This window comes from Lepus europaeus, chromosome 14 (genome assembly GCF_033115175.1).
Source record: "Lepus europaeus isolate LE1 chromosome 14, mLepTim1.pri, whole genome shotgun sequence".
NCBI lineage: Eukaryota > Metazoa > Chordata > Mammalia > Lagomorpha > Leporidae > Lepus > Lepus europaeus.
The window spans coordinates 39116822-39140909 of NC_084840.1; the positions used below are offsets into that span (position 1 = coordinate 39116822).

Consider the following 24088-nt stretch of genomic DNA (forward strand, 5'->3'; position numbering starts at 1 on the left):
GGGCCGGGGGCTCCCGGCAGGCGGAGCGGCCAGCTTCCCTGGTCCGCAGCCGAGGTCCCGCCCGCTGGTCGCGAGCGGAGGAGGCGGGCGTACAGCCCGGCGCGGCTGCCGATTGGCCCGCCCCGAGCCGCCGACTGTTGATTGGTCGCCAGGGTGTGGCGGGGCCACGTGGCCTGCCGCGCCGTCTGCCGCCCGCGCATCCCGCAGTGAGTGAGGGGGTCGCGGGACCGCGTCAGGGAGTGATCCCAGCCTCGGCCGGAATCTGCTGGGAGCTCCCGGGATCCGGCCTCGTCGACGCGCCGCGGGCGGGCCCCGCACTCTCCGGCCTTCTTGGGCCGGCGCCGAGCGGGTTGCTGCGGGGAGACGCGAGCCAGGCACCATGAGCGTGGGCTTCATCGGCGCCGGCCAGCTGGCCTGTGCGCTGGCGCGGGGCTTCACGGCGGCAGGTAGGCGCGTGGCGGCAGGCGTGGTAAATGGTCCTCCGCGTGGGTGATTTGAAGCCAGTGGGGTTGATGAGACAGCTGTTAAGCGCAGGTGCGTCTTTGGTGCGCGCGGGAGGTTGACGGGGTGACAGAACCTGGCACTGCAGGCGACTGTGGGCTTTGATTCTGCGATCCCGGGGAAAGCGTGGGAACGGGGCGGGTCCGATCCCCCGCTGAGAAGGCATGGGTTCTGCAGGCATCCTGTCGGCTCACAAGATAATGGCCAGTTCCCCGGAAATGGACCTGCCCACGGTGTCGGCGCTCAGGGTAGGCAGGGCCGGGGTGTGGGGGAGCGCGAGGGGGTTCGGGTCACGGATGGCCGGGCCGTGCGCCGCTCACCTCCCCACCTGCAGCCTCACACACCTCTTACACCTTTCCCGGGCAGCACTTAGGGTGGGACTAACGGGCACCCAACGAAGGACTCATTTTCCCTCAGACCAGAGTTGTGTGATTTTAAAGTCCCCCCCCCCCCCAGGCTGTTTCTTCATGTAGAATAATAGCCGCTTTGTTGTTACTCCGAGGCACAAAGAGGAAAGAATGAGTTGTTTCTCTTTCCACCTTCACCTAAACCCTGAGCCCTGGGGGAGAGGGTGGGTAATGAGGCAGGGGACAGGGTGACTCTGCCTAGGATGGGCTGCTGTTCAGTTGGCCGTCTTCCGGCCCACATGGAGGCCGTTAGAGTAGGGCCTGACCCACCTCTGCCCCACCCACTGGGTGCTGACGTGTCTGCTTCCCTGTGCCACGTTCCACCATGCAGAGGGTGCCTTCGGTTTTGGAACACTGCGGGGGGGGGGGGCGGTTCCTGGTTGCCATGGAGAAGTTTTACAGGACTTCTGCCTGTACTTACTTGTCCAGTAGCAGCGGTGGAAAACTTTGTGGCAGTTGAGGGTACGGGGCAAGGAATTGCAGGCTGCAGCTGGCAGAGTGAGCTTGGCGAGGGTTCAGCTGCTCCAGGGAGGCCTGGGCCCAGCCAGGCTGCCCCAGCTCAGTAAGCCTGGCCATCTCCTACTGCAGAAGATGGGTGTGAACCTGACCCGCAGCAACAAGGAGACCGTGAGGCACAGCGACGTCCTGTTCCTGGCCGTGAAGCCGCACATCATCCCCTTCATCCTGGACGAGATCGGGGCCGACGTGCAGCCCAGGCACATCGTGGTCTCCTGTGCAGCCGGGGTCACCATCAGCTCTGTGGAGAAGGTGCCCTTCTTAGCTCTCATGCCCCTGGGAGTGGCCACCGATGGGTGGGCGCTGGTGGCAGCAGGAGGCGCAGGCCACTCACTGGGCCCTGTGTCTTGCTGCAGAAGCTGATGGCCTTCCAGCCGGCCCCCAAAGTGATCCGCTGCATGACCAACACACCTGTGCTGGTGCGGGAGGGTGCCACAGTGTACGCCACGGGCACCCACGCACTCGTGGAGGATGGCCAGCTCCTGGAGCAGCTCATGAGCAGTGTGGGCTTCTGCACCGAGGTGGAGGAGGACCTGATCGACGCCATCACGGGGCTCAGCGGCAGTGGGCCTGCCTATGTGAGGCCTCGCCTGCTCTCAGCTTTCTGGGAGCCTGGGCAGCGGGAGGGGCTAGGGTGTGGCTGGCCGGAGGAGGAAGCTGACCCTCGGAGCTAGGTCCAGTCTCAGAAAAAGCAGACCTGGGGAGGGCATTGAGTGCCTGCTGCCTGGGGCTCAGAGAGTGTCTCCACAGGCATTCATGGCCGTGGACGCGTTGGCCGACGGCGGGGTGAAGATGGGTCTGCCGCGGCGCCTGGCGGTACGACTGGGGGCCCAGGCCTTGCTGGTCAGTATCTTTCCCCTGCACATTTGGGATCAGGGTGTGAGATGTGGTTCCTGTGGGTCTCCGAGTTGGGGGCAGGGCTGGGTTAGGAAGCTGGGACAAGGATGGGGCAGGTATAGTGGGTGTGGGACAGCGTGTCCCAAGTGCACCAGCGGCGCCCTCCCCTACTGCTCCCTTCCTGCCACAGGGAGCTGCCAAGATGCTGCTGGACTCGGAGGATCATCCAGGCCAGCTCAAGGACAACGTCTGCTCCCCTGGGGGGGCCACCATCCACGCCCTGCACTTCCTGGAGAGTGGGGGCTTCCGCTCTCTGCTCATCAATGCGGTCGAGGCGTCCTGTATTCGAACACGGTAGGTCCAGCTCACACTCCTTCTCTGCCCCTGGACTGGGCTCCGCCTTGCAGAACCCGCTGTCTTGGGTCCTGTTAGTGGTGCTGGAGTCCGTGCTGTTTCTAAGCCACAGCCTGTTAGATTTGGTTCTGCTAAGGGTCTGCAGCCTTACTTACCTCTCACCACGTTTCTGATTGCTGGGATTCATTTTGATTTGTAAATGAGGAAGTTAGGACTCATTTTCCAAGGTCAAACAGCTAATAAGTGATGGAGGCAGGCTCCAACTTCAAGTCTGTGGCTCTAGACCTGTAATTTCCCACACTCTCTTCATAGGATCACAAATAGTGCTTAGCGCTCTGTCTAGCTCAGAACAAACGGGATAAATACTACAAACCCGTACTTAGTTCAGGAGTGCTTCTGAGGAGCTGGCAGGAGCATCTGGTGTGGGCTCCGAGCCTGGGTGGTGTCAGAGAACAAGGGCCGGGGCTTCCCTGGTTCCGGCCTGAATCTGGGCTCTGTCTGCAGAGAGCTGCAGTCCATGGCTGACCAAGAAAAGATCTCCCCGGCTGCCCTGAAGAAGACGCTCCTGGACAGAGTGAAGCTGGAGTCCCCCATGGTGTCCACGCTGGCCCCCTCCAGCACAGGGAAGCTCCTCACGAGAAATGTGGCCCCCGGGGACAAGAAGGACTGAGGCTGCCCCTGCCTCCCCTGTGCCCCAGAGCCTTCGGGCCCGCCCCGCCATCCTCGCTGCGCTGTGCAGGGAGGGGCAGGGAGCTTGGAGGTCTTCATGGTGAAAACTCATACTGTTCAGACTGAGAAGCCCTGCTTTCCCGCTGTGGTGTGGTGTGGTGTGGTGGAAGCTCAGACAGCCCTGCACACCTCCTACCGCTGGCAGGGTCAGGCAGGGCCCTCAGGGCTTCACTCCGTGAAGTGAGCAACCTAAGATGATCACAGTTAGTCAGAGGGTATGGAGCTAGACCATGCTTGTATTTGACTCTTGCTTTAAAAATATACCATTGGAGAAAGGCTACTCCTAAATTTAGCTGCTTTAATAAAGTTTATTTTTCATTATCCTGAGTTTCTCGTGCTTCATCCAAGGCATGATTCTAAAGAACTGCCAGGTCCTCGCTACCTCTGGGGGAGCACCCCGTCCACCGGCAAGAAGTAGGGCCAGAGGCCAGACGTGGCATCCTAGGGTGGGCCGAGGCGAATGGCGGAGCTGTGCAGTGGCCCTGCTGGGGTCTGGGCAGTAGGCCAGACGAGGGGACCGAGGGGAGCGCTGTCGGCCCCACACAGCCTGTGACACAGCTGCTCTCTGAAGGAGGAAGTGTTCTGTTTCTCTAATCTTTTCCAGGATGTCAGAGGCCTGGCAGGGAAGCCGTGTGCCCTTGCTGTGCTGCTGATTGGTGGCGGGGCTGCATCCCTGCCCACAGACCCCTGCCAGCCTCCCGGAAGCCGAGGCTGGGTCACAGCACCCTGAGCTCTAGGCTGGTGCTCATCCACAGGAGCGCACTGCCTGCATGCAGCAAGGCTGTTGGTGAGAAGGCGTGGGTGGGGCCCGCGCCAGGACAGCCGGTTAAGCTTCTGATGCCGGCATCCCCTGTCAGAGTGTCAATTCGAGTCCTGGTACTCTGCTTCTGATCCAGGTTCCCACTAATGTGCCTGATAAAGCAGTGGGTAATGATCAAGTAGAGGGGTGCCTGTCACCCGTGTGGGAGACCGGGATGGAGTTCCTGGCTCCTGGCTCTCGTCTGGCCATCCCTGGCTGTTTGTGGGCATTTGAGAAGTAAACGAGCAGATGGAAGATGTGTTCCTCCCTCCCTTTCTGTCAGTCTTCCTTTTGAATAAATAAGTATTAAAAAGAGGGGAAAGGCTTGGGCACTGCCCTGGGCATCAGCGTGAGTTCAGCACTTCCATCTTGTCACTTGCAGAAGCGCCACCGTCTTGGAGAAGTCCTAGATGCTCTGACCTGCAGGGCTCATCCCTTATACATACGGAGGCCAAGCTTCAGCAGCAGGTTCTGGTGAGTCTTCAGTGAGACCACATGGACTTGCTCAACAGAACGTCTAGAACATGATGGACCCCTCCTGCAAATGGTGCTGTCCCCTCCCCCCAGCTGAAGGGAGCAGAGCCTTCCTGTTCCTCCCACCTCGCCGGGCAGCCCAGTGCTCCAGGCAGCCCAGTGCTCCAGCCAAATCTGACAGCCCCTGCTCCTTCCTGCGACAAGCCCAGTACTCACAGCTCATTTGTCAGCACTTTACGTACCACCTCATCATGGCCATAGGCACTGCTTGTAATCGTGTATTTTTTTCCCAGAAGAGTAAAGGAAAGCTCAAAAGAGGTTAAATAATTTGCCCTAAAAGATAGGGATAAACATTTCACCAAAGTAGATCTGTACGTGTGGAGCAGCACATGAACCTCTTGGGGGAAATGCAAAGCAAAACCCGCTGAGATACTACACACTCACTGGTGCGATTATTTTTGGTTAAATAAGACAATAACAAATGTCTGAGAATATGAAGACATTGCAGCCCTCATGTATTGCTGACCGGGATGCAAACCGGTCCGGCCACTTTGAGAAAACAGCCTGGCAGCTCCTCCAAAGATTAAACAGTAACTCTAGGATCCAGCCATTCCACTCCTAGGCAGGTACCCACACAAAGCCTTGCAGTGAGTGCGCGTGACAGCATTACTCAGATTAGCCCTCGTGGCACAGCAGGCTAAGCCACCACTTTGGACACCTGCATGTCGTATTGGAGTCCTGGCTCCAGGCTTCCAATCCAGCTCCCTGCTAATGCTCTGGGAGGCTGTGGATGATGGCTCAAGTATTTGGGTTCCTACCACCCACGTGGAGACAGATGGAGTTCTGGGCTCCTGACTGACCTGGCACAGCAGATAGAAGATTCTCTCTCTCTCTCTCCCTCCCTCTTCCCTCCCTTCCTCTCTCTCTCTCCCCCTCTTTCTGTCACTCTTATCTCAAACAAATAAATCTTTAAAAATATAATAGCCAAAAGGTGGCGACACTGTCCATCAGCTAGTGAGTGGTTAAGTGAAACGCATTCTGTCCACACAATGGAATATCAGGAAAAGAGAATGGAAATTGAGTTACTAGCTGAGTTTATTTTGGTGAAAAACTTTTAAATCCATGTATACAAAGGGTCTTCAGAAAGTTCATGGATGATGTACGCTTCTAAAAAAACAGCACAAATGCATGAAAATCAATTCTGTTTTCCACAAACTCTTTGAGGTGTCCTTGTATTAGTCAACAGTAAAAAGGAAAGAATTGCTGACACGTGCTACAGCATGACATCCCTGAGAAACGCTGAGTGAAAAGCCACTGTGCACTGTGCATATGTGGCACATCGGGTAAAGCTGCTGCCTGCAGTGCTGGCATCCCATATGGGCGCCAGTTCAAGTCCTGGCTGCTCCACTTCTGATCCAGCTCTTGGCTGTGGCCTGGGAAAGCAGTAGAAGATGGCCCAATCCTTGGACCCCTGCACCCATGTGGGACACCTGTAATAAGCTCCTGGCTCCTGGCTCTGGATCAGCATAGCTCCTGCCATTCCAGCCAATTGGGGAGTGAACCAGTGGATGGAAGACCTCTTTCTCTCTGCCTCTGCCTCTCTATAACTCTGCTTTTCAGGTAAAATAAATCTTTAAAAAAGAAAGAAAGAAAGAAAGAAGCCAGTCACAGAAGGCTACATCTTATTCTTTTCGTATGAGACATCCACAAGACGCAAATGTAAAGACAGAGCAGTGGTTGCCAGGGCTGGAGTGGGAGTGGGAAGAGCAGTTTCTGTTTGAAGCAATCAGAATGATTCAAAACAAGATCATGGTGAAGATGTGACCCCGTATTTGCAAGGCACTTCAAAAAGTTCATGGAGAGGCTAGTGCCGCTGCTCACCTAGGCTGATCTTCCACCTGCGGCGCCAGCACACCAGGTTCTAGTCCCGGTCGGGGCGCCGGATTCTGTCCCGGTTGCTCCTCTTCCAGTCCAGCTCTCTGCTGTGGCCTGGGAGTGCAGTGGAGGATGGCCCAGGTCCTTGGGCTCTGCACCTGCATGGGAGACCGGGAGGAAGCACCTGGCTCCTGGCTTCAGATCAGTGCAGCGTGCCAGCCACAATGCTCTGGCCGTAGCGGCCACTTGGGGGGTGAACCAGGAAAAAGGAAGACCTTTCTCTCTGTCTCTCACTGTCTAATTCTGCCTGGGGAGGGGGGGGGGGGAGGAAAGTTAACGGAGAAATGTAATTCAAAGTTAAGTTCATTTCGGTGTAAAATTTTTTGAAATCAATCTGTGCGTGGTTTTCTGATAATATGCACCCCATGAACTTTCTGAAGTACTCTCACACATAGTCATTGAATTGTAGGTTTATTTAAAATTGTGTTTATTGATTTGAAAGGTGGAAAGAGATTTTCCATTTGCTAGTTCACTCTCCAAATGTTTGCAACAGCTGAGGCTGGGCCAGGATGAAGCCAGGAGCCAGGAGCGTCATCTGGGTCTCCCATGTGGGTGCAGGGGCCCAAGCACTCAGCTCATCTTCTGCTGCTTTCCCAGTGCATTAGCAGGGAGCTGGATCAGAAATTGAGTAGCCAGGACTTGAACTGGCACCTATATGGGATGCTGGTGGCAGCTTAATCTGCTGTGCCACAAAGCCCAAACTGTGTGCTCAAAAATGTGAATTTTACCCTGTGTAAATTATATTCAAAGGTTTTAAAAATAAATTGCCCAGATCTCTTAAAAGAAAGATATATTTATTTATTTGAAAGGCAAAATGACAGAAAGAAGAGACAGACACATACACAGATCTTCCATCTGGTGGCTCACTTTCCAAATGCCAACAACCCCAGGGCTGGGCAGGCTGAAGCCAGGAGCCTGGAACTCCATCTGGGTCTACCACGTGGGTGGCAGGAAGCCAGGGAGTGGGGCCATCCTGTGCTGCCTTCCCTGGCATGTGAACAGGAAGTTAAGTCTGCAGCAGAGCAGCTGGGACTTGAACCAGGGGCTCTGACATGGGACGCTGTCAGCCCAGGCAGCAGCTTACCCTGCTGCACCACCGTGCCCGCCCCTTGCCCAGGTCTTAATACAGTATTAAGTCCGGCCGGCGTTCGCACTCACCTCTGACCCGAATGCTGTCCTTTCTGTGCTCATCCTGCTGGCCGCCCTCATATTCCTCTCCACTGCTGCAAGACCACCCCTGCCCAGGCCTAATCCACCAAAATACATTTCTGAGGACCTACTCTGCCAGGCCCCAGCTTACCTCTTGGTGCCTGGGGTTGGCCTGGCTCAGGCGAGCCATCACCTGCCAAGGACCACTGCCCTCCACTTCGGAATTTCCACAGGGTAGGGTCAGGGCCAGATTTGACCCATGGTGACTGGAGCCCTGGCCCTCCCCCAGGGAGACGTCAGAGGGTCGCTCCTTCCAGAACAGCACTTCCGGTCCCCTCCCCACTGCCAGAGCTGGGGTCAGAACCAGGGCTGGCAACTCCCGGAGGGTGTCCAAGGCGCCCCCCTCCCCGCCCCCTCTCCTGCCAGGCCCTGGGCAGAGATCCCAGAGCTGCTCCCGGTGCCCCCAGGGAAGGCGCCGACTAGAGCTGGGGGAGGGGCGGCACCGATGAGGTACCCAGTGCGTGCTGCTGCACCTGTCACGTGGCCTCCCGGGTAGAGGGTAGCTGTTGACACAGAGACGTGGCAGGCATAGCAGCAAGAGGACGAGGCGAGCGGAGAGGGCGAAAGAGCAGGGAGTCGGCCGCGGGGGAAGTGAGCTCTCAGCGAGCTCTCAGCGGTGTGAGGCCCCCCACACCAGGAGTCCTCACAGCCCGGGCTGGACACGCACCCCGTGTGGGTGTCTCCCCGGTCCAGGCTCAGTGGCTACCCTGAGCAGGCTCTGCTCCGGGGTGTGTGTGTGGGGGGGGCACCTGGCCAACCTCTGCCACATCTGTCCCCAGCTGGGGGCCGGGTGGCTCTGCTGCAGCACCAGCCTGCCAGGCCGCCGGGCACACGGCCGCGGAAGCTGAGCCGCCGTCTCCTCTGTGCTCGCAAAGCCTCCGCCCAGTGCGCGTCCAGTGCAGGTCCAGTGCGCATCACTGCCGTGCGTTGCCCAGGGAGACGCCGCCAACGGCCGCAGTGGGCAGCACTTAGCGCTCCTGGTGAGAGCAGCACCCGATCCACACTCACTGACCACCTGCTCCCTGCTGCCCTCAGTCCCCGGGGCTCAGGACCCCAGAGGAAGCGTCCCCGTTTCCTGCCCCAAGCGTTAAGGACACTTCTTTAGGGAAATGAGGTTGAGGCTGACTTCTCCCTTGCTTGCTTGCTTTACTTTACTCTCGGTTGTTAGTTGACTTATTTTTTTTCCACAATTACTCACTCTGGGCCCTGTGGGAACACACACACACCCTCCTCTAGCCCCCGCAGCCCACGTGACTGTTGCTAAGCAACGCTCCCCAGAGGACTGCGTTTTCCCTCCCCATTCCCCGCCGTTCTGCGAGCCTCATCAAACCATCAAAGCCTGCGCTCCGCTTTTACCAACAAAGCGTCTGGACCGAAGTAGACATTGTCACCATGTGAAATCAGTAGCATTTTGAAAATGAAACGCACCGCTTTTCAAGGCCTGTTCCTTGGCCGGCGCCACGGCTCACTTGGCTAATCCTCTGCCTGTGGCGCCGGCCGGCACCCCGGGGTTCTAGTCCTGGTCGGGGCGCCGGATTCTGTCCCGGTTGCCCCTCTTCCAGTCCAGCTCTCTGCTGTGGCCCGGGAGTGCAGTGGAGGATGGCCCAAGTGCTTGGGCCCTGCACCCGCATGGGAGACCAGGAGAAGCACCTGGCTCCTGCCTTCGGATCAGCGAGATGCGCCGGCCGCAGCGGCCACTGAGGGGTGAACCAACAGTAAAGGAAGACCTTTCTCCCTGTCTCTCTCTCTCTCACTGTCCGCTTTGCCTGCCTGGCAAAAAAAAAAAAAAAAAAAAGGCCGGTTCCAGTGTGGCTAGCACACTACCTTAACTCAAAAAAGAGAGAATGCAAGATTCAACTTGGGGCCAGCACTCTGGCATAGTGGTCAAGCTGCCGCCTGCAGCTGGCATTCCATATGGGTGCTGGTTCAAGACCCAGCTGCTCCACCCCCTATCCAGATCCCTGCTAATGTGCCTGGGAACACAGCATAAGATGGCCCAAGTGCTTGGGTCCCTGCACCCATGTGGAGACCTAGATGAAGCTCCTGGCTCCTGGCTTCAGCCTGGCCCAGCCCTGGCCATTGTGACCATCAGTAGATGGAATATTTCTCTCTCGCTCTCTCTCTCTGGCTCTGCTTCTCTCTCTGTAACTCTGACTTACAAATAAGTAAATAAATCTTTTTTAAAAATTAGATAAACTCTAGAAGGATTCAACAAGCAACCAACAAAAGGGGTCTCCATTCTGGGGGAGAGGCAGGAGACCGTGGCAGATGGAGCAGGACAGGAGCGAGGCACTGCATCACACACCCTGGATCCTGTGCGGAGTTAGGAGTCACGCGATGCTGTTGCTTAGTCACAGGTTAGTTGGGCCATACCCAGGCCATTCCGTGCTCCTGCAGAGCCCCTGGCCCTGAGCTGATCAAGGCTGGCCCCTGGGGCTCCCACCCTGGTGTAGGGCTGGGTCCAGAACCCCCAAGCAAAGATAAGCAGAAGGGTACCCTCTGCCCACCTTTTCTTTCCTCCTAAAGCCACCTTCTGTGCAGCTGGTCCCCAGGGAAGGCTGGGAGCCCCCACCTAAGCCTCCTCTCCAACAACACCCACAACATCCACACTGCAGGCTCATCTGCTGTTCACCTGCCTCCCCCACCAGCCTGGGAGCTCAGGGGCCTGGGCTGGGCTGGGCTGGAGCTCGTGCCCATCATCTGTTAATGGGATTGGAATGCCTGCTGTCAATCCTGGAAGGGCTTGTAAGCAAAGCACAGCTGTGCGTGCAAGCCAAGAGACACAGCTGAAGGCACGCATTGGTGAGGACAGCGCCCCTGCCTGCCTGCGTGTCAGGTGTGCCTCCTTAAGTCTCTGGTCACTGGGCTGACACCCCGTGCAGCTCCCAGACTGCTCTTGGGCCTGAGGCCCAAGAGGTTTGGAAGCCATTCTGTTACGCAGTCTTGCGAGTCCCATGGGCTGGGTGTGAATTCTTGGCCTGGCCTCTCTGTCTCAGGGAACCTGGATCAGTGTAGCCCGCGCCTGCCCAAGAGCCTGTTCAGGGTGTTCACCCAATGAAGACATCCTGCCAACTCTTACAGCTGTGGGCGTCTTCGGGTAAGAGGGAAGCAGCTGAGGGCCGTGTGGGAGAAGCAGGGCTGGAGAGCCGTCCGTGCACAACCGTTTTAGGAGGGGTTCTGTGGAGGAATGCTCTCTTTGCTTGAGAACAGAAGCAGCCGGGAAGGCTCGGTGGTGGCTGGGTGACCAAGAGGGGTGTGCCTCCTGGGTACCGTCCCACCCCAGAGCCGCATACATGTGAATATGACATTGGCATTTCACTTGCAGTGTCTTGTTGGGTAGGTGACAGCAAAGAACGCTTTTTTTTCTGTTAGATTAGTTAATACATTTCTGGTAACAGAGAGAGCCACGGCCTGGGTTCTAATCCTCACTGGCTGTGTGACCTCAGGCGAGTCGGAGTCTACTTCCTTTTCAATGTGTTACTGTTTCATTAAAGTGGGAAACAAGTAGCCCTGGCCAGTGCTCCCAGGGTGGCCAGTGGATTTGCCTGAAGCCCTTGAGGTCGCCCGGGTCACCACGCATCTTGGAGGCAGCTCCGCAGCTGACCATGTGGCGAGGTTCCCCGTTCCCTAACACGGGAGGCCGGCTCGTGGTTCCGGTCGAGCACGGCTCCGGATGTAGAAAGCCCCTTACCAAAGACGTGTTTCCCTCCTATGGGCCAGGCTCAGTAGTATGCATGCAGGACACATGATCTCATGCAGTCTTCTTTATTTCTTAAAGATTTATTTATTTGAAAGGCAGAGTTACAGAGACAGGTTCACTCTCCAAACGGCTGCAAATGCTGAGGCTGGGCCAGGCCGAAGCCAGGAGTCAGGAGCTTCCTCCAGCTCTCCTGTGTGAGTAGCAGCGGCCCAAGCAGTCGGGCCATCATTGCTGCTTTTCCAGGCCATTGGCAGGGAGCTGGATCAGTAGAGCAGCTGGGACGCGAACAGGTGTCTCTATGGCTTAACACCACAACACCAGCCTCAGTCTCCGCTTTTTTATATAATTTTTATTTATTTGAGTGACATGAAGAGGAAGCTCTCGTCAGCTGGTTTTCTCTTCAAATGCCCACAACCTTGCAGTCCCACTGGGAGCTGGAAACTTGATTCAGGTCTCCCATGTGAGTGGCAGGAGCCCACTCACTTAAGCCACCCCCACTGTCTCCCAGAGCCTGCTCTGGCAGGAAGCTGGGGTCAGCAGCCGGAGCTGGGCATTGAACCCAGGCACTTCACTGTGGGCCTTGGGCATCCGAGCCACTGTCTTACCCACTAGGCCCAATACCATCCTCATGGAATCTTAATTATGATGTGGTTGTCATTTTCCAGTTACCCTCACGGGGAAACTGAGGCTTGGACAAGTTAGGAACACAGCCAATGAGGACGAGGCAAATCCAGGCCCAGCGCTGAGCTGTGCTGCCTCAGGTCGGCTCTGCCAGCCCATTGCCCTCAAAGGGTGGGCACTCGGGAGCACAAGGAGCAACTGGAGAAACAGGCTGGGTCGGGGCCAGCGCTGTGGTGTAGCCGCCACCAGCAGTGCCAGCATCCCATATGGGCGCCGGTTCAAGTCCCGGCTGCTCCACTTCTGATCATGCTCTCTGCTGTGGCCTGGGAAAGCAGTAGAGGATGGCCCAAGTGCTTGGGCCCCTGCACCTATGTGGCAGACCTGCAGGAAGCTTCTGGCTTCAGATTGGTGCAGTTCCGGCCACCTGGGGAGTGAACCTGGGGCCACCTGGGGAGTGAACCAGCAGGTGGAAGACCTCTCATAGCCTTCCACAGCGGTGGGGGCCTTGTTCCCAAGGGCACTGGGAAGTCTGCTTGGGGAGGTGGAGACCTCATTCCTGTCTGAGGAATTTTTTTTCAAGTTAATGGAAATAAGTCTTTATTAAGTAACTTTTTTTTTTTTTTTTTGGACAGGCAGAGTGGACAGTGAGAGAGAGAGACAGAGAGAAAGGTCTTCCTTTGCTGTTGGTTCACCCTCCAATGGCCACCACGGCCAGCGCACTGCGGCCAGCGCATTACGCTGATCCGAAGGCAGGAGCCAGGTGCTTCTCCTGGTCTCCCATGGGGTGCAGGGCCCAAGCACTTGGGCCATCCTCCACTGCACTCCCAGGCCATAGCAGAGAGCTGGCCTGCAAGAGGGGCAACCGGGACAGAATCCAGCGCCCCAACCGGGACTAGAACCCGGTGTGCCGGCGCCGCAAGGTGGAGGATTAGCCTGTTGAGCCACAGCGCCGGCCTTAAGTAACTTTTAATATCAGAAAACTAAAAAACTCATAATTCTCTTTACAGCAAATATATAATAACAGTGCTTTGGCCATCTTAAGTTAAAGGCTCTTCATAATAAAATATGTGGTTTTAAACTTAAATTGAATTTATAATCCCTAGGACATCCCGACATATATATAACAAAAGAGTGCAGTAAAATTAGCAAAATGCAGAATTACATCGATAATTTATCATTCTTCATTTGCAGTTTTTAGAAACAGTACTCGCATCTAATACATGTAGATTCCTTGGCTTATTAGTTGCAGTGTAGAACGCAACAAAATACAAAATACGTTCAGATCTGCAAGACAGCAGCTGGAGATCAGGTTTCAGTACCGACATTTAACTATCCTACAAGCAGTTATTATTGCATCATATATGCCATCAAGGCAACTTTTTTATACTGAAAAAAATCGAAATAAAAACCTTTATTTGTAAACTTTTATATGAAATGTAACTCTTCAAATGGAAATAAAAAATAAAATTTGTCTACCTACTATACTATATAAAGATTTTTATTTATTTACTTGAAAGAGTTACACAGAGAAGGAGAGACAGAGAGATAAATCAATCTTCCATCTGCTGGTTCATCCCCCAAATGGCTGCAATGCCCAGTGTTGGGCCAGGCAGAAGCCAGGAGCCAGGAGCTTCTTCCAGGTCTCCCATGCGGGTACAGGAGACCAAGCCCTTGGGCCATCTTCCACTGTTTTCCCAGGCCATAGCAGAGAGCTGGATCAGAAGTGGAGCAGCTGGGACTTAAACCGGCACCCATATGGGATGCCGGCACTGCAGGTGGTGGCTTTAGCTGCTATGCTACAGCGCTGGACCCAACACGTCCTCAATTATTAACCAATACAGGTGCATCCCAAAGCTCTTCCTGAAATGGGAAAACCCAGGTGGCCACTTCCACCTTCACCAAGAGAGGCACTGGATAGGAATTCACAACTGAGATAATTGTAGTCCTTGATTCCTGAGAAAATTTTTAAAAAGGCTTATTTATGTATTTGAGAGGCAGTTACAGAGAGAGAGACATGGAGAGAGGGGTCTTTCATCTGCTGGTTCACTCCCCAAACGGCCACAATGACCAGAGCTGGGCCAATCTGAAGCCAGGAGCTTCTTCTAGGTCTCCCATGCAGGTGCAGGGGCCCAGGACTTGGGCCATTCTCCACTGCCTTCCAAGGCCACAGCAGAGAGCTGGATTGGAAGTGGAGCAGCTGGGACTTGAACCAGCGCCCGTATGGGATGGCAGCACCGCAGGCGGCGGCTTCACCCACTACACCACAGCACCAGCCCCATGCCCAAGAAATTGAGAGGAAGGAAAAAGAAGCGAGCTTCTGTGGAGCTCCTTCCAACGCCATTACCCATCCCCTCACAGTTCTCCTGTGTCCTCAGCCTGCCTGCCCTGCGCCCCACTGGCTTGCCCAGCTTCTCTCCCTCCCCCATGCCCAGCCACCTCGGGTCCTTGGCACCCTGCACGGTGGGGTATTTTCTCATGAACGCAGTGCTGTGGTCTGTTGTAGCACTTTTGAGCTGACAAGATGCTGTGGTCACCCATCCTGTCCCACAGGACCCCACACCCCTCTGGGACACGGGGCTGGGAGGCATCCCCATCTCGCACACAGGAGCACTGGGCACGTGTACAAGGCCACTGGGGAGCTAGCGCCTCCCCATCTTCTGGATCCAAGTCCTCCTGCCAATTTTCCCCCATCAACTCACGCCTGAGCCCTCAAGGGCAGCACTGGTGGCTCCTTAAAATGCTCCATCAGCCGCCAGCAGGTGCCTAGTCCATGTGTCCCCACGGCCCAGCGACAGAGGAAAGGCCTCTGGCCACGAGAGGGCGCCAGGAGCCAACCGTTGAGTCCCAGCGAAACCCCAGAGGCCTGGGCCCTGGAAGACAACGGAGTCAAAACACGTGGCCAGCTTGGCGTCCGCCGGCCAGGTGTGGCACGTAATTTCGTGCATCCACACAACCAAGGAAAGTGCCTGGATCCATTCTCACCCCCTCCAGGACTGGCAGGCAGCTGCCCGCAGAAACCTGCAAACCTTAGCCTGGCACTGCAAGTGTCCACCGTGTTCAGGGCCCTCGTGGGTCACCTGCTCAGGGGCCACCAGTGTCGCTCGGGAGCACCCTTGAGCGTCACTTCGTTAACTCAGGAGCTGCTCTGTGAAGTGAGGCTGAGCAGTCCCCACTCGGAAGGGCGGAGCGGAGGAGGAAGTGAGCTAGGGCTCCGCCTGGCGGCTGCTGTGTTTACTGCAGTTATTGAGGAGCCTGGGGCTCCAAGAGCTGAAAGGGCTGCACAGGACCGGGAAGCCCCAGCAGAGGGGTCGAGGGGCGGGAATCAGGCTCCGGCTGGGTGGGCCCTGGGCTGACGTTTCCCGCTGGCTCCAGAGGGGGTTCTTAAAGCAATCGAGTGTCTGCCTTTTGAATTAAGGGAATGGAGGGGAAGCAAGCATGTATTAGATTCCATTTCCAACCTCATTACCCTCAACTCTGCAAAACACCCGCTCAGCCTGAACCCCAGACCTACCCTAACCCCATGCGTTTCTGCTCACCCATTGTCTCCTCCCTGTCTTTGCCCCATGGCAGACTCCCAGCTCCCTCCCCAGACCTCTCTGGCAGCTCCACTGTAGACTCGGCCTCGGCCAGGTGTGGGAGCCACTGCCCGGGCACTGTCCTGGGAGCTGGACAAATACTTGCTAAAGTGAGTTGGCAGGGGGCCAGCCCTGTGGCACTGTGGGTTAAGTCTCCATTTCATAACAGAGTCCTGAGGTCCTGCCACCCACACTGGAAGCCCAGATAGGGGGCCTGGCCCAGCCCTAACTGTTCACCTGGGGAATGAACCAATGGGTGGAAGCCCTCTCTCACCCCCTCCCCTTCCTCCCCTCCCCTCCCTTCCCCTTCCCCTTCCTTCTTCCTCCCCCCTCCCTCTCTCCCTCCCTCCTCCTTCCCCCTCCCTCCCTCCCTTTCCCGTCCCTCTGCCTTTCAAACAAACAAATCTTTTTTAAGGAGTGATTTAAGCTGATTGTAGCCAGTAGCCAACATTCCCAGGCGTCCAAGGTGCTAGCCCAGGTAAGCTACACTTATCCAGGTCTTATTTTGTGCACTTAAAGTATAAATTATTCACATACCAGCCGGATGCAAAGGTGTCTCTACCTGAGACATTTGGGGTCAGCCCTGGGACATGGAGGTGAAGGGAAGCCGGAGGTAACCACAGGTAAGAGGGCAGGGAGTAGGGGTGGGGGGATTGTGTGTTGGCCTGCCTAGACATGTGCGTGTGCTCAGCTGTGAGAGATTAGATGAGATGCAGGAACCACCTGCCTCAGTCCCACTTGAATACATTGATTCGTTGAGTCACTTATTCAGTCTTCACATTGAGCACATACTATGTGCCAGACCTAGAGCTAAAAACAACCAGACTTGATCGCATTGTCCTTTAATGGCTTTCCCAGTCTGGCAGGAAGCACAGGACTATAAAGAAACCATTGCCGGCAGGCGCCGCGGCTCAATAGGCTAATCCTCCACCTTGCGGCGCCGGCACACCGGGTTCTAGTCCCGGTTGGGGCGCCGGATTCTGTCCCGGTTGCCCCTCTTGCAGGCTAGCTCTCTGCTGTGGCCAGGGAGTGCAGTGGAGGATGGCCCAAGTGCTTGGGCCCTGCACCCCATGGGAGACCAGGAGAAGCACCTGGCTCCTGCCTTCGGATCAGCGTGATGCGCTGGCCGCAGCGCGCCGGCCACGGCGGCCATTGGAGGGTGAACCAACGGCAAAGGAAGACCTTTCTCTCTGTCTCTCTCTCTCTCTCACTATCCACTCTGCCTGTCAAAAGAAAAAAAAAAAAAAAGAAACCATTGCCAAGTCCATGCAACAAGACAAGGCATGCGGGCTTAGGGCTCCCCGGGAGCAGAGGCAGTTGGGGAAGCCTTAGTAAAAGCCACTGCATGTTTAGAAAGATGTGGGGCTGGGGGCAGGGCTGGCTAAGGAGTGGCCCTCCTGTGATGGGCACTCCCTGTGTCCACGGGCGCCGTGGACACCTTTGTCAGGGTGGGTGAGGTCTTTCCCACCGTGAGCGTGAGGGGAGAGGAGTGTGTGTGGCTGGGGCTGGCGGGGACTGGGCGACAGACTGAGTGGTGGGAGAGGCTGGACCTGGAAGATGCTGGGTTTGGCCCGTTGGAAGGCAGGTGCAGCTCCCAGAGCTGGGGAAGCAGAGAGGGATGGGGCCTTGATGTTTGCCTATGAAAGCAAACTCCTAGTGTGTGGGACACCAGTACCTGCGTCTTGTAGCTGGTGCGTGGGGAAAGGGTGAGGGGGCTGGTGGAAGAGGGTAATCTCCCGGGCTTCGGGACCCCTGGCTCCCCCAGGGCACCCAAGTGTCCCTCACTTGGTTAAACATCAGTCTGTAGGCCATGCAGATCAGCGGCACTTCCTCCTGTCTGTGGGCTGCACCATTTTTGACCCTTAATGGGGATTAGTAGGTTCTTAATGAGATGGGGGCAGGTGAGGGAGAAGCAGGTGTGGAGGCTGGCCAAGGCTTCCATGACCTGTCCTGGAAAGTACTGGAAAAAGATGGAATGCCACACCTGGGGCCGGGCTCCCATTGGCCTGTAGTTGGCCGCCTCCTGCCTGTGTCCTCCCGTGGTCTGTGGATGTACCTGTGTCCTGAACTCCTGATCTCTTCTTAAAAGGACCCTGGTGGTGTTGGGTCAGGGACCCCCCGGCAGGCTCATTGCCACTGCATTTCTTGTGTAAGGATCCTCTGTCGGTCAGCCCCATTTGGAGGGACTGCGGTTAGTTAGGGCTTTGACACAGGGACTTGGGAGTCTGGGGCTCCTGGAGATTCCAGGGCTGAGGGGAGAGGAGGAGAGGGCCCGCAGAAGCTGAGGGGTGCTGGTGGGGGCTGGGCGAGCTGGGAGAGCAGGAACCTGGAGAGATGGCGGCTGCCCAGCCAGCACTGAAAGGCCCTGAGCACCGAACCGCTGACCCCTAGACTCAGAGCGCCGGCCCAGGGCTCCTCGCCCCCACCACCGCCAGAGGCGCCGTCTCCTGCTTCTGCCCTGTGCGGACTCGGCCTCTGGCTGCTCCCACCTGGGGGGAGGCCCGTGAGACCTGCACAGGCTGTGTTGTATCACTGCACACGGCCTGGGGCTCTCGGGTGCCAGGCAGGAGGCCCGACCCTTCCCAGGGAGCTGCATCTCCCACTAAGGAGGGCAAAGCGTTTCCCGGGACGTGGGGTTCGTTATCCAGCGCCATCCAGGGAAAGGACCGGACACGTGGCCAAGCTCATGCCTGCAGCCCGCTCACAACACAGACTGCTTCTGTTTACTCCATTGCTCTGGACACCAGCCCAGCACCCCGGAACCCTCCCGTGGAAACTGCCGGCAGCAGGAAGGGGTGGGCGTCGGGCAGACACTTCTCAGATGGCTCCTAGTCCGTGGGGACAGCGTGGTGTGGGTGCAGAAGCCAGTGAGTCGTGAGCGTGGTGCAGATCATACCCCGTTGTCCAGAGAGGGTCCCGCGGCCCTGTGCGGCCACTCCCCGGCAGGCCCCCTTAGCCGCTGCTCAAGGCACAAAAGTGCATTCCGGCCTTCCTCCCTCGCTGACCTACCACAGGCTCACGTGGCGCTCCCTGGTGCTCGGATCCCAGGCGGGGCTGTCCCAGCCAGATGGGTGACTGCCCCCAGCCTCCAAGCTGCCGGCCGCTGTCTCCATCACTTTTGGGAAGCCCCGGGCAGGAAGTTGTAGCACATGTTGGGCAGGGAGAGGCTGGCCCCCCAGCAGCCGGGGACCTGCTTCCTCCTCACCTTCTTTGGGATTTCGCTTTTAATTACAGTCCTGAGGTGCAGGGCCCCCCAGGCTGAGCCGCGAAGACTCAGCTTTTTAATTTGATTCTTGTGTTCCCAAAGGAAAGCCTGCGGGGCGGGCATGGACGGGGCAGGGGGCAGGGCTTGGGGCCTGGGGCCTGGAAGCTTGACCCCAGCCCAGCTCCACCACCAACAGGGGCCAGCCCGGTAGGCCTCAGTTTCCCCATCTGTGAAATGAGGGCTCAGACCAAAGCTTCCTCCCAGTGCCTTCCCTGCTCCCCACTCCCCACTCCCCACGTGGGCAGCTCTGCAGCGTCCCTGACCTCTCTCTCTTTCTCATCCGTCATTGGAATGATAAAAATACCCTCCTTGCAGGCTGTCCCCGATCCCCACACCGGCTGTGCAGGGGGAGGGGTGCCTCTCTGCCTCCCCTACTCAGTTCCTCTCTGTCCCATCCACTTCCTCCCCTCCCCCAAGCCCTAGCCACTAGGCACGTCCCCGAGTGTCCCTTCTGCCCCTGTGCCTCGTGTCTCCCCTCTCCTGCTGTTCCCATCTGCCACAGGACCCCACACTGACCCCACCAGGTTCCTGGGTGTGGCCCCCTGGACTTGCCCTGGTTTCTCAGACTGCACTTGTCCAATCTTCTCCCCCTCCCCGGGTGTCCTCCCCAGCCCCCGCCTCCAGGACTGTGCCAGCCTGGTCAGCGCCCTGGATCCAGGGACCGGGAGGATGGGCCTGACTTAACCCTCTTCCCAGCTGTCCACCAATGGCCCGCCCCACTTGCCTTCTCCGCCACCCTGGGCAGCTTTCCTGCTCCGGGGGAGTGGGCGCAGAGACTTCTGATGGAGGTGCAGCACCTGCCTGTCCCTTGGGCCTGGAAGGCAGAAGTGTCTGTCTAGGAGGTAGTGACAGGGCCAGACTCCTAGGCAGGGGTCTCTCTGAGCAGCCTCTGCCACACCAGCCCCCTGCCTGCCTCATTTCAGCAAGGACCTGCCCGCATGGCAGCCCTCTGCGGAATCTCACACTCAAACAAAAAGCTTGTTTCCTAGATGACGCTGGGCCTGCCCCTCACCAAGACACAGCAGGCAGGTGGTAGTCAGCCCCACAGGGCAGAACTGCCTGAGGCCACTGTGTGGACCTGGCATTCTTTCCCTTGCTGGACTGAGCCCTGGACTGGTGTGCAGAGGGCTTCCAGGGAGGTGCCCACGGTGGCTCCCGCTCCTGGGGAGACCTTGTCCAGAGAGCAGCCCAGCTCCCTCGCCTCTCTCTCCCCATAGTTTAGGCTTGCGTAGCTAAAACTCTCATCGTTTTGTTCATTCCTTCATTCAACAAATTTTGGTTTTGAACCTGCCAGGAACTGGGTGTTGTCTTGGCACAAGGACATCGCACAGATGGGCTGAGCTTGTGGAAGCACACACCTGCGGGGGTAGAGTAAATGGTTAAGCTACGAGATGGAGGAAATGTGTGCAGTCTCAGTGCCGCAAAGCAGACAAACGGGGGATAAGGGGGGAAGGGGAGTGGGAGGGGACACAACTATCCATGCATGGGCAAGTGAGGGCTTTCGGAGGAAGTGACATTTGATCTGAGTGATAAGAATTAGTGAATCTGGGGCTGTGGCACAGCAGGTTAAAGCCACCGCCTGCAGTGCCAGCATCCTATATGGGAGCCAGTTCAAGTCCCAGCTCCTCCACTTCTGATCCAGCTCTCTGCTATGGCCTGGGACAGCAAATGGCCTAAGCCATTGGGCCCCTGCACCATGTGGGAGACCGGGAAGAAGCTCCTGGCTCCTGGCTTCAGATCAGCTCAGCTCCGGCTGTTGCGGCCATCTGGGGAGTGAACCAGCAGATGGAAGACCTCTCTCTCTCTATCTCTACCTCTCTCTGTAACTCCGTCTTTCAAATAAATAAATCTTTTTCAAAAATTAGCAAATCCTGCCAAAGTCTGGAGAAAGAGCCTTGCTAGCAGAAGAAACAGCTCATGAAAGGCCCTGAGGGGGACGGGCAGGGGCAGCCCCCAGGGCCCCAGCTTCCACCTCCCGGTGAGGTCCCGGGGGCCAGGGGCCAGGTGGGCAGGAGGAGGGCAGAGGTGAGCCTTGGGGGCTGCGCCGCAGCTCCGCACCCGCACCCGCCGTTGGAAGCAGTCCGCGTGCGGCTCCCCCTGCCGCGCCCAGGGCCCCTCAGAGCAGACAGCCGGGCCAGGTGTTTCTAAAAACAGCTGTTGATACCATAGCCATGGTAGGTAATCCATATTGGATATCAGTAAGGACCACGGGAGATATTTAAAAAGAGAAAGGAGATATATATCTATAGAGTTACGCACGTTTTATCGCACAGATTCCGTAACGCCTTCCTTCCCATTGTATACTGTAAATCTTCGCTGGAGCAGAGCTGCGAGGGGCTCGGGGCTGGGGTCCCGCCTGCCCCCCCCCCCCCACGTCCCTCGGGCACACTAGGGCGGCGGGCGGGCCCCTTCTGCCCGCCTGGCAGGGCGTTGCGGCCTCACCGTCACGGTTTCATACATGGGTTTTTTATTTAAGCAAAAGGACAAGGGCCTCTGTCGGGGGTTCGTTTTCAGTCTCCCTTGGACAGGGCGTCCACCCGCGCCAGCTTGCCCGGCTGTGTCTTCCCGGCAGGCTCATTTCAATATTTATTTTTGTGCCGTCACCACCACGACCACCGAGACGCGGCCACGTGCGGAGGGCCCGCCCCGCCCCTCGCGGCCCCCCTAATTTATTGCTGGACGTCTCCCCGCTTTACCCCACAACAATAAAAGTCCTGGTTCAGAGCCAAAAAAAAAAAAAAAAAAAAAAAGGCCCTGAGGGGGACAGGCGTGGCGTGTGCAGGAGGCCATGGGGCTGGTCCTCAGGCTGAACCTGAACAGAGGTGGGATCCGAGGTGGGACACCTGACCCAGCTTAACCCCGGGGGCGGCACGCACATGGGAAGGAATTTTGAATTTTTTCCAGAGTTCGAGAAGCCCTCGCAGGGTGTCTTCCTTTTTGAATACACACTTTGTTTTTTTTTAGAGCTGTTTTAGGTTTGCAGTAGAATTGAGCAGAAGGTACCAAAGATTTCCATGTACCTCCTACTCCCCGAGTGCCTGATGTCCCACTGTCAACACCCCCGCCCCGGCGTTGCTCTTGTTGCAGTCAGTGAACCCACGCTGGCCTATCGGTGTCGGCCTCATTGTTGGACGCGGTGGGGATTGGGACACATGTATGTTGCCGTGGCCCCACAGGGAAGTTTCTGGGCCCTAAACCCCCCGGGGTTCTGCCTGCTCCTCCCATCTCCCCCGACCCCTGCAACCACGGATCTTGCTACTGTCTCCATAGTTTTGCCTTTTCCAAAATGTCACAGACTTGGAATCAGACAGAGTGTAGCCTTTTTAGTTTGACTGATTTCACAGTAGTATGCCTTTAAGCTCCCACCGCGTCTTTCCATGGCTTGATCGCTCATTTTTTTTTCTTTAGTGCTAAATAACATTCCATCGTCTGGATGCGCCACAGTTTACTTATCCCACTGAAGGGCATCGTCCAAGTTTTGACAGTTAGGGATAAAGCTGCGACAAACACACACTTGCAGGTTTTGTGCGAGCATAAGTTTTAGTTCATTTGGGTAAGTACCAAGGAGCATGATTGCTACATCTTGTGGCTGGAGTGTATTTCATTGAGTAAGAAACAGCCAAACTGTCTTCCAAAATGGTTGTTCCATTTCACGTTTCCACCAGTGATGAGTAAGTGGTCCGGTTGCTCCACATCCTCACCAGCCCTTGGTGTTGTCAGTGTTTTGGATTTTGGCCATCCTAATAGTTGTGTAGTAGCATCAAACTGTTGCTTATAAAGGTTTATTTATTCATTTGAAACCTTACAGAGAGAGAAATTGATCTTCCATCCACTGGTTCACTCCCCAAATGGCCACAGTGGCTGGAGCTGAGCCTGAGCCTGGTCCAGGCTAAAGCCAGGAGCTTGGAGCTCCATCCAGGTCTCCCACGTGGGTGGCAGGAGTCCAAGCACTTGGGCCATTCTCTGTCACCTTCCCAGGCACATTAGCAGGGAGCTGGATTGGAAATGGAGCAGTCAGGACTCAAACTGGCCACCCATACGGGATGCTGGCATCACAGGTAGTGGCTTAACCTGCTACACCACAACACTGGCACCCATCTTTGTATATTTTGATCAACAGTCGTTTATCAGATATGTCTTCTACAAATACTTTCTCCCAGTCTATAGCTTGTCTTCTCATTCTCTTATCCATATCTTTTGCAGAGTAGAAGTTAATTTTATGCAATCTAGCTTATTTTTTCTTTCATCAATCATACCTTTGGTGTTGTATCTAAAAATTCATTTCCGGGCGGGTGCCGTGGCTCAATAGGCTAATCCTCCGCCTGTGGCGCCGGCACACCAGGTTCTAGTTCCGGTCACTCCTCTTCCAGTCCAGCTCTCTGCTGTGGCCCGGGAGTGCAGTGGAGGATGGCCCAAGTGCTTGGGCCCTGCACCCACATGGGAGACCAGGAGAAGCACCTGATTCCTGGCTTCAGATCGGCGCGGTGCGCCAGCTGCAGTGCGCCAGCCGTAACAGCCATTGGAGGGTGAACCAACAGAAAAGGAAGACCTCCTCTGTCTCTCTCACTGTCCACTCTGCCTGTCCAAAAAAAAAAAAAAAAAAGTCATTGCCAAACCCCAGGTGATTTGTGTTTTCTATATTCTAGGAGTTTCATAGTTTTACCTTTAGATCTATGATTTTTTTTTTTAAAGATTTATTTATTTATTTGAAAGGCAGAGTTACAGAGAAGCAGAGGGAGAGAGGAGAGGGAGAGGTCTTCCATCTGCTGGTTCACTCCCCAGATGGCTGCAATGGCCAGAGCTGGGCTAATCCAAAGCCAGGAGCCAGGAGTCAGGAGCTTCTTCTGAGTCTCCCACACAGGTGCAGGGGCCCAAGGACTTGAGCCATCTTCTACTGCTTTCCCAGGCCATCAGTGAGTAGCTCAGAAGTAGAGCAGCCAGTACTCTAACCGGCACCCATATGGGATGCTGCCACTGTAGGCAGCAGCTTTACCCGCTACACCACAGCGTCGGCCCCTATGATCTATTGTTTTTATACAAGATTTATTTGTTAATTTGGAAGGCAGAGTGACAGGTCAGAGAAATCTTCAATCTGCTGGTTCACTCCCCAAATAGCTGCAACAGCCTGGCCAAAGGCAGGAGCCAGGAGCTTCATCTGGGTCTCCC

At 56.4% G+C, this 24088-nt stretch overlaps 1 protein-coding gene across 1 annotated transcript; it reads left to right on the plus strand.

Annotated features, from left to right (window-relative positions):
* The first annotated feature begins 202 nt into the window (after positions 1-202).
* PYCR2 (pyrroline-5-carboxylate reductase 2) lies at positions 203-3662 on the plus strand. Its single transcript, XM_062210473.1, has 7 exons — positions 203-446; positions 679-749; positions 1497-1676; positions 1781-2002; positions 2175-2267; positions 2452-2615; positions 3120-3662. The coding sequence occupies exons 1-7, from the start codon at positions 380-382 to the stop codon at positions 3283-3285; spliced, it is 963 nt and encodes a 320-aa protein (XP_062066457.1). The 5' UTR covers positions 203-379; the 3' UTR covers positions 3286-3662.
* Positions 3663-24088: the final 20426 nt, after the last annotated feature.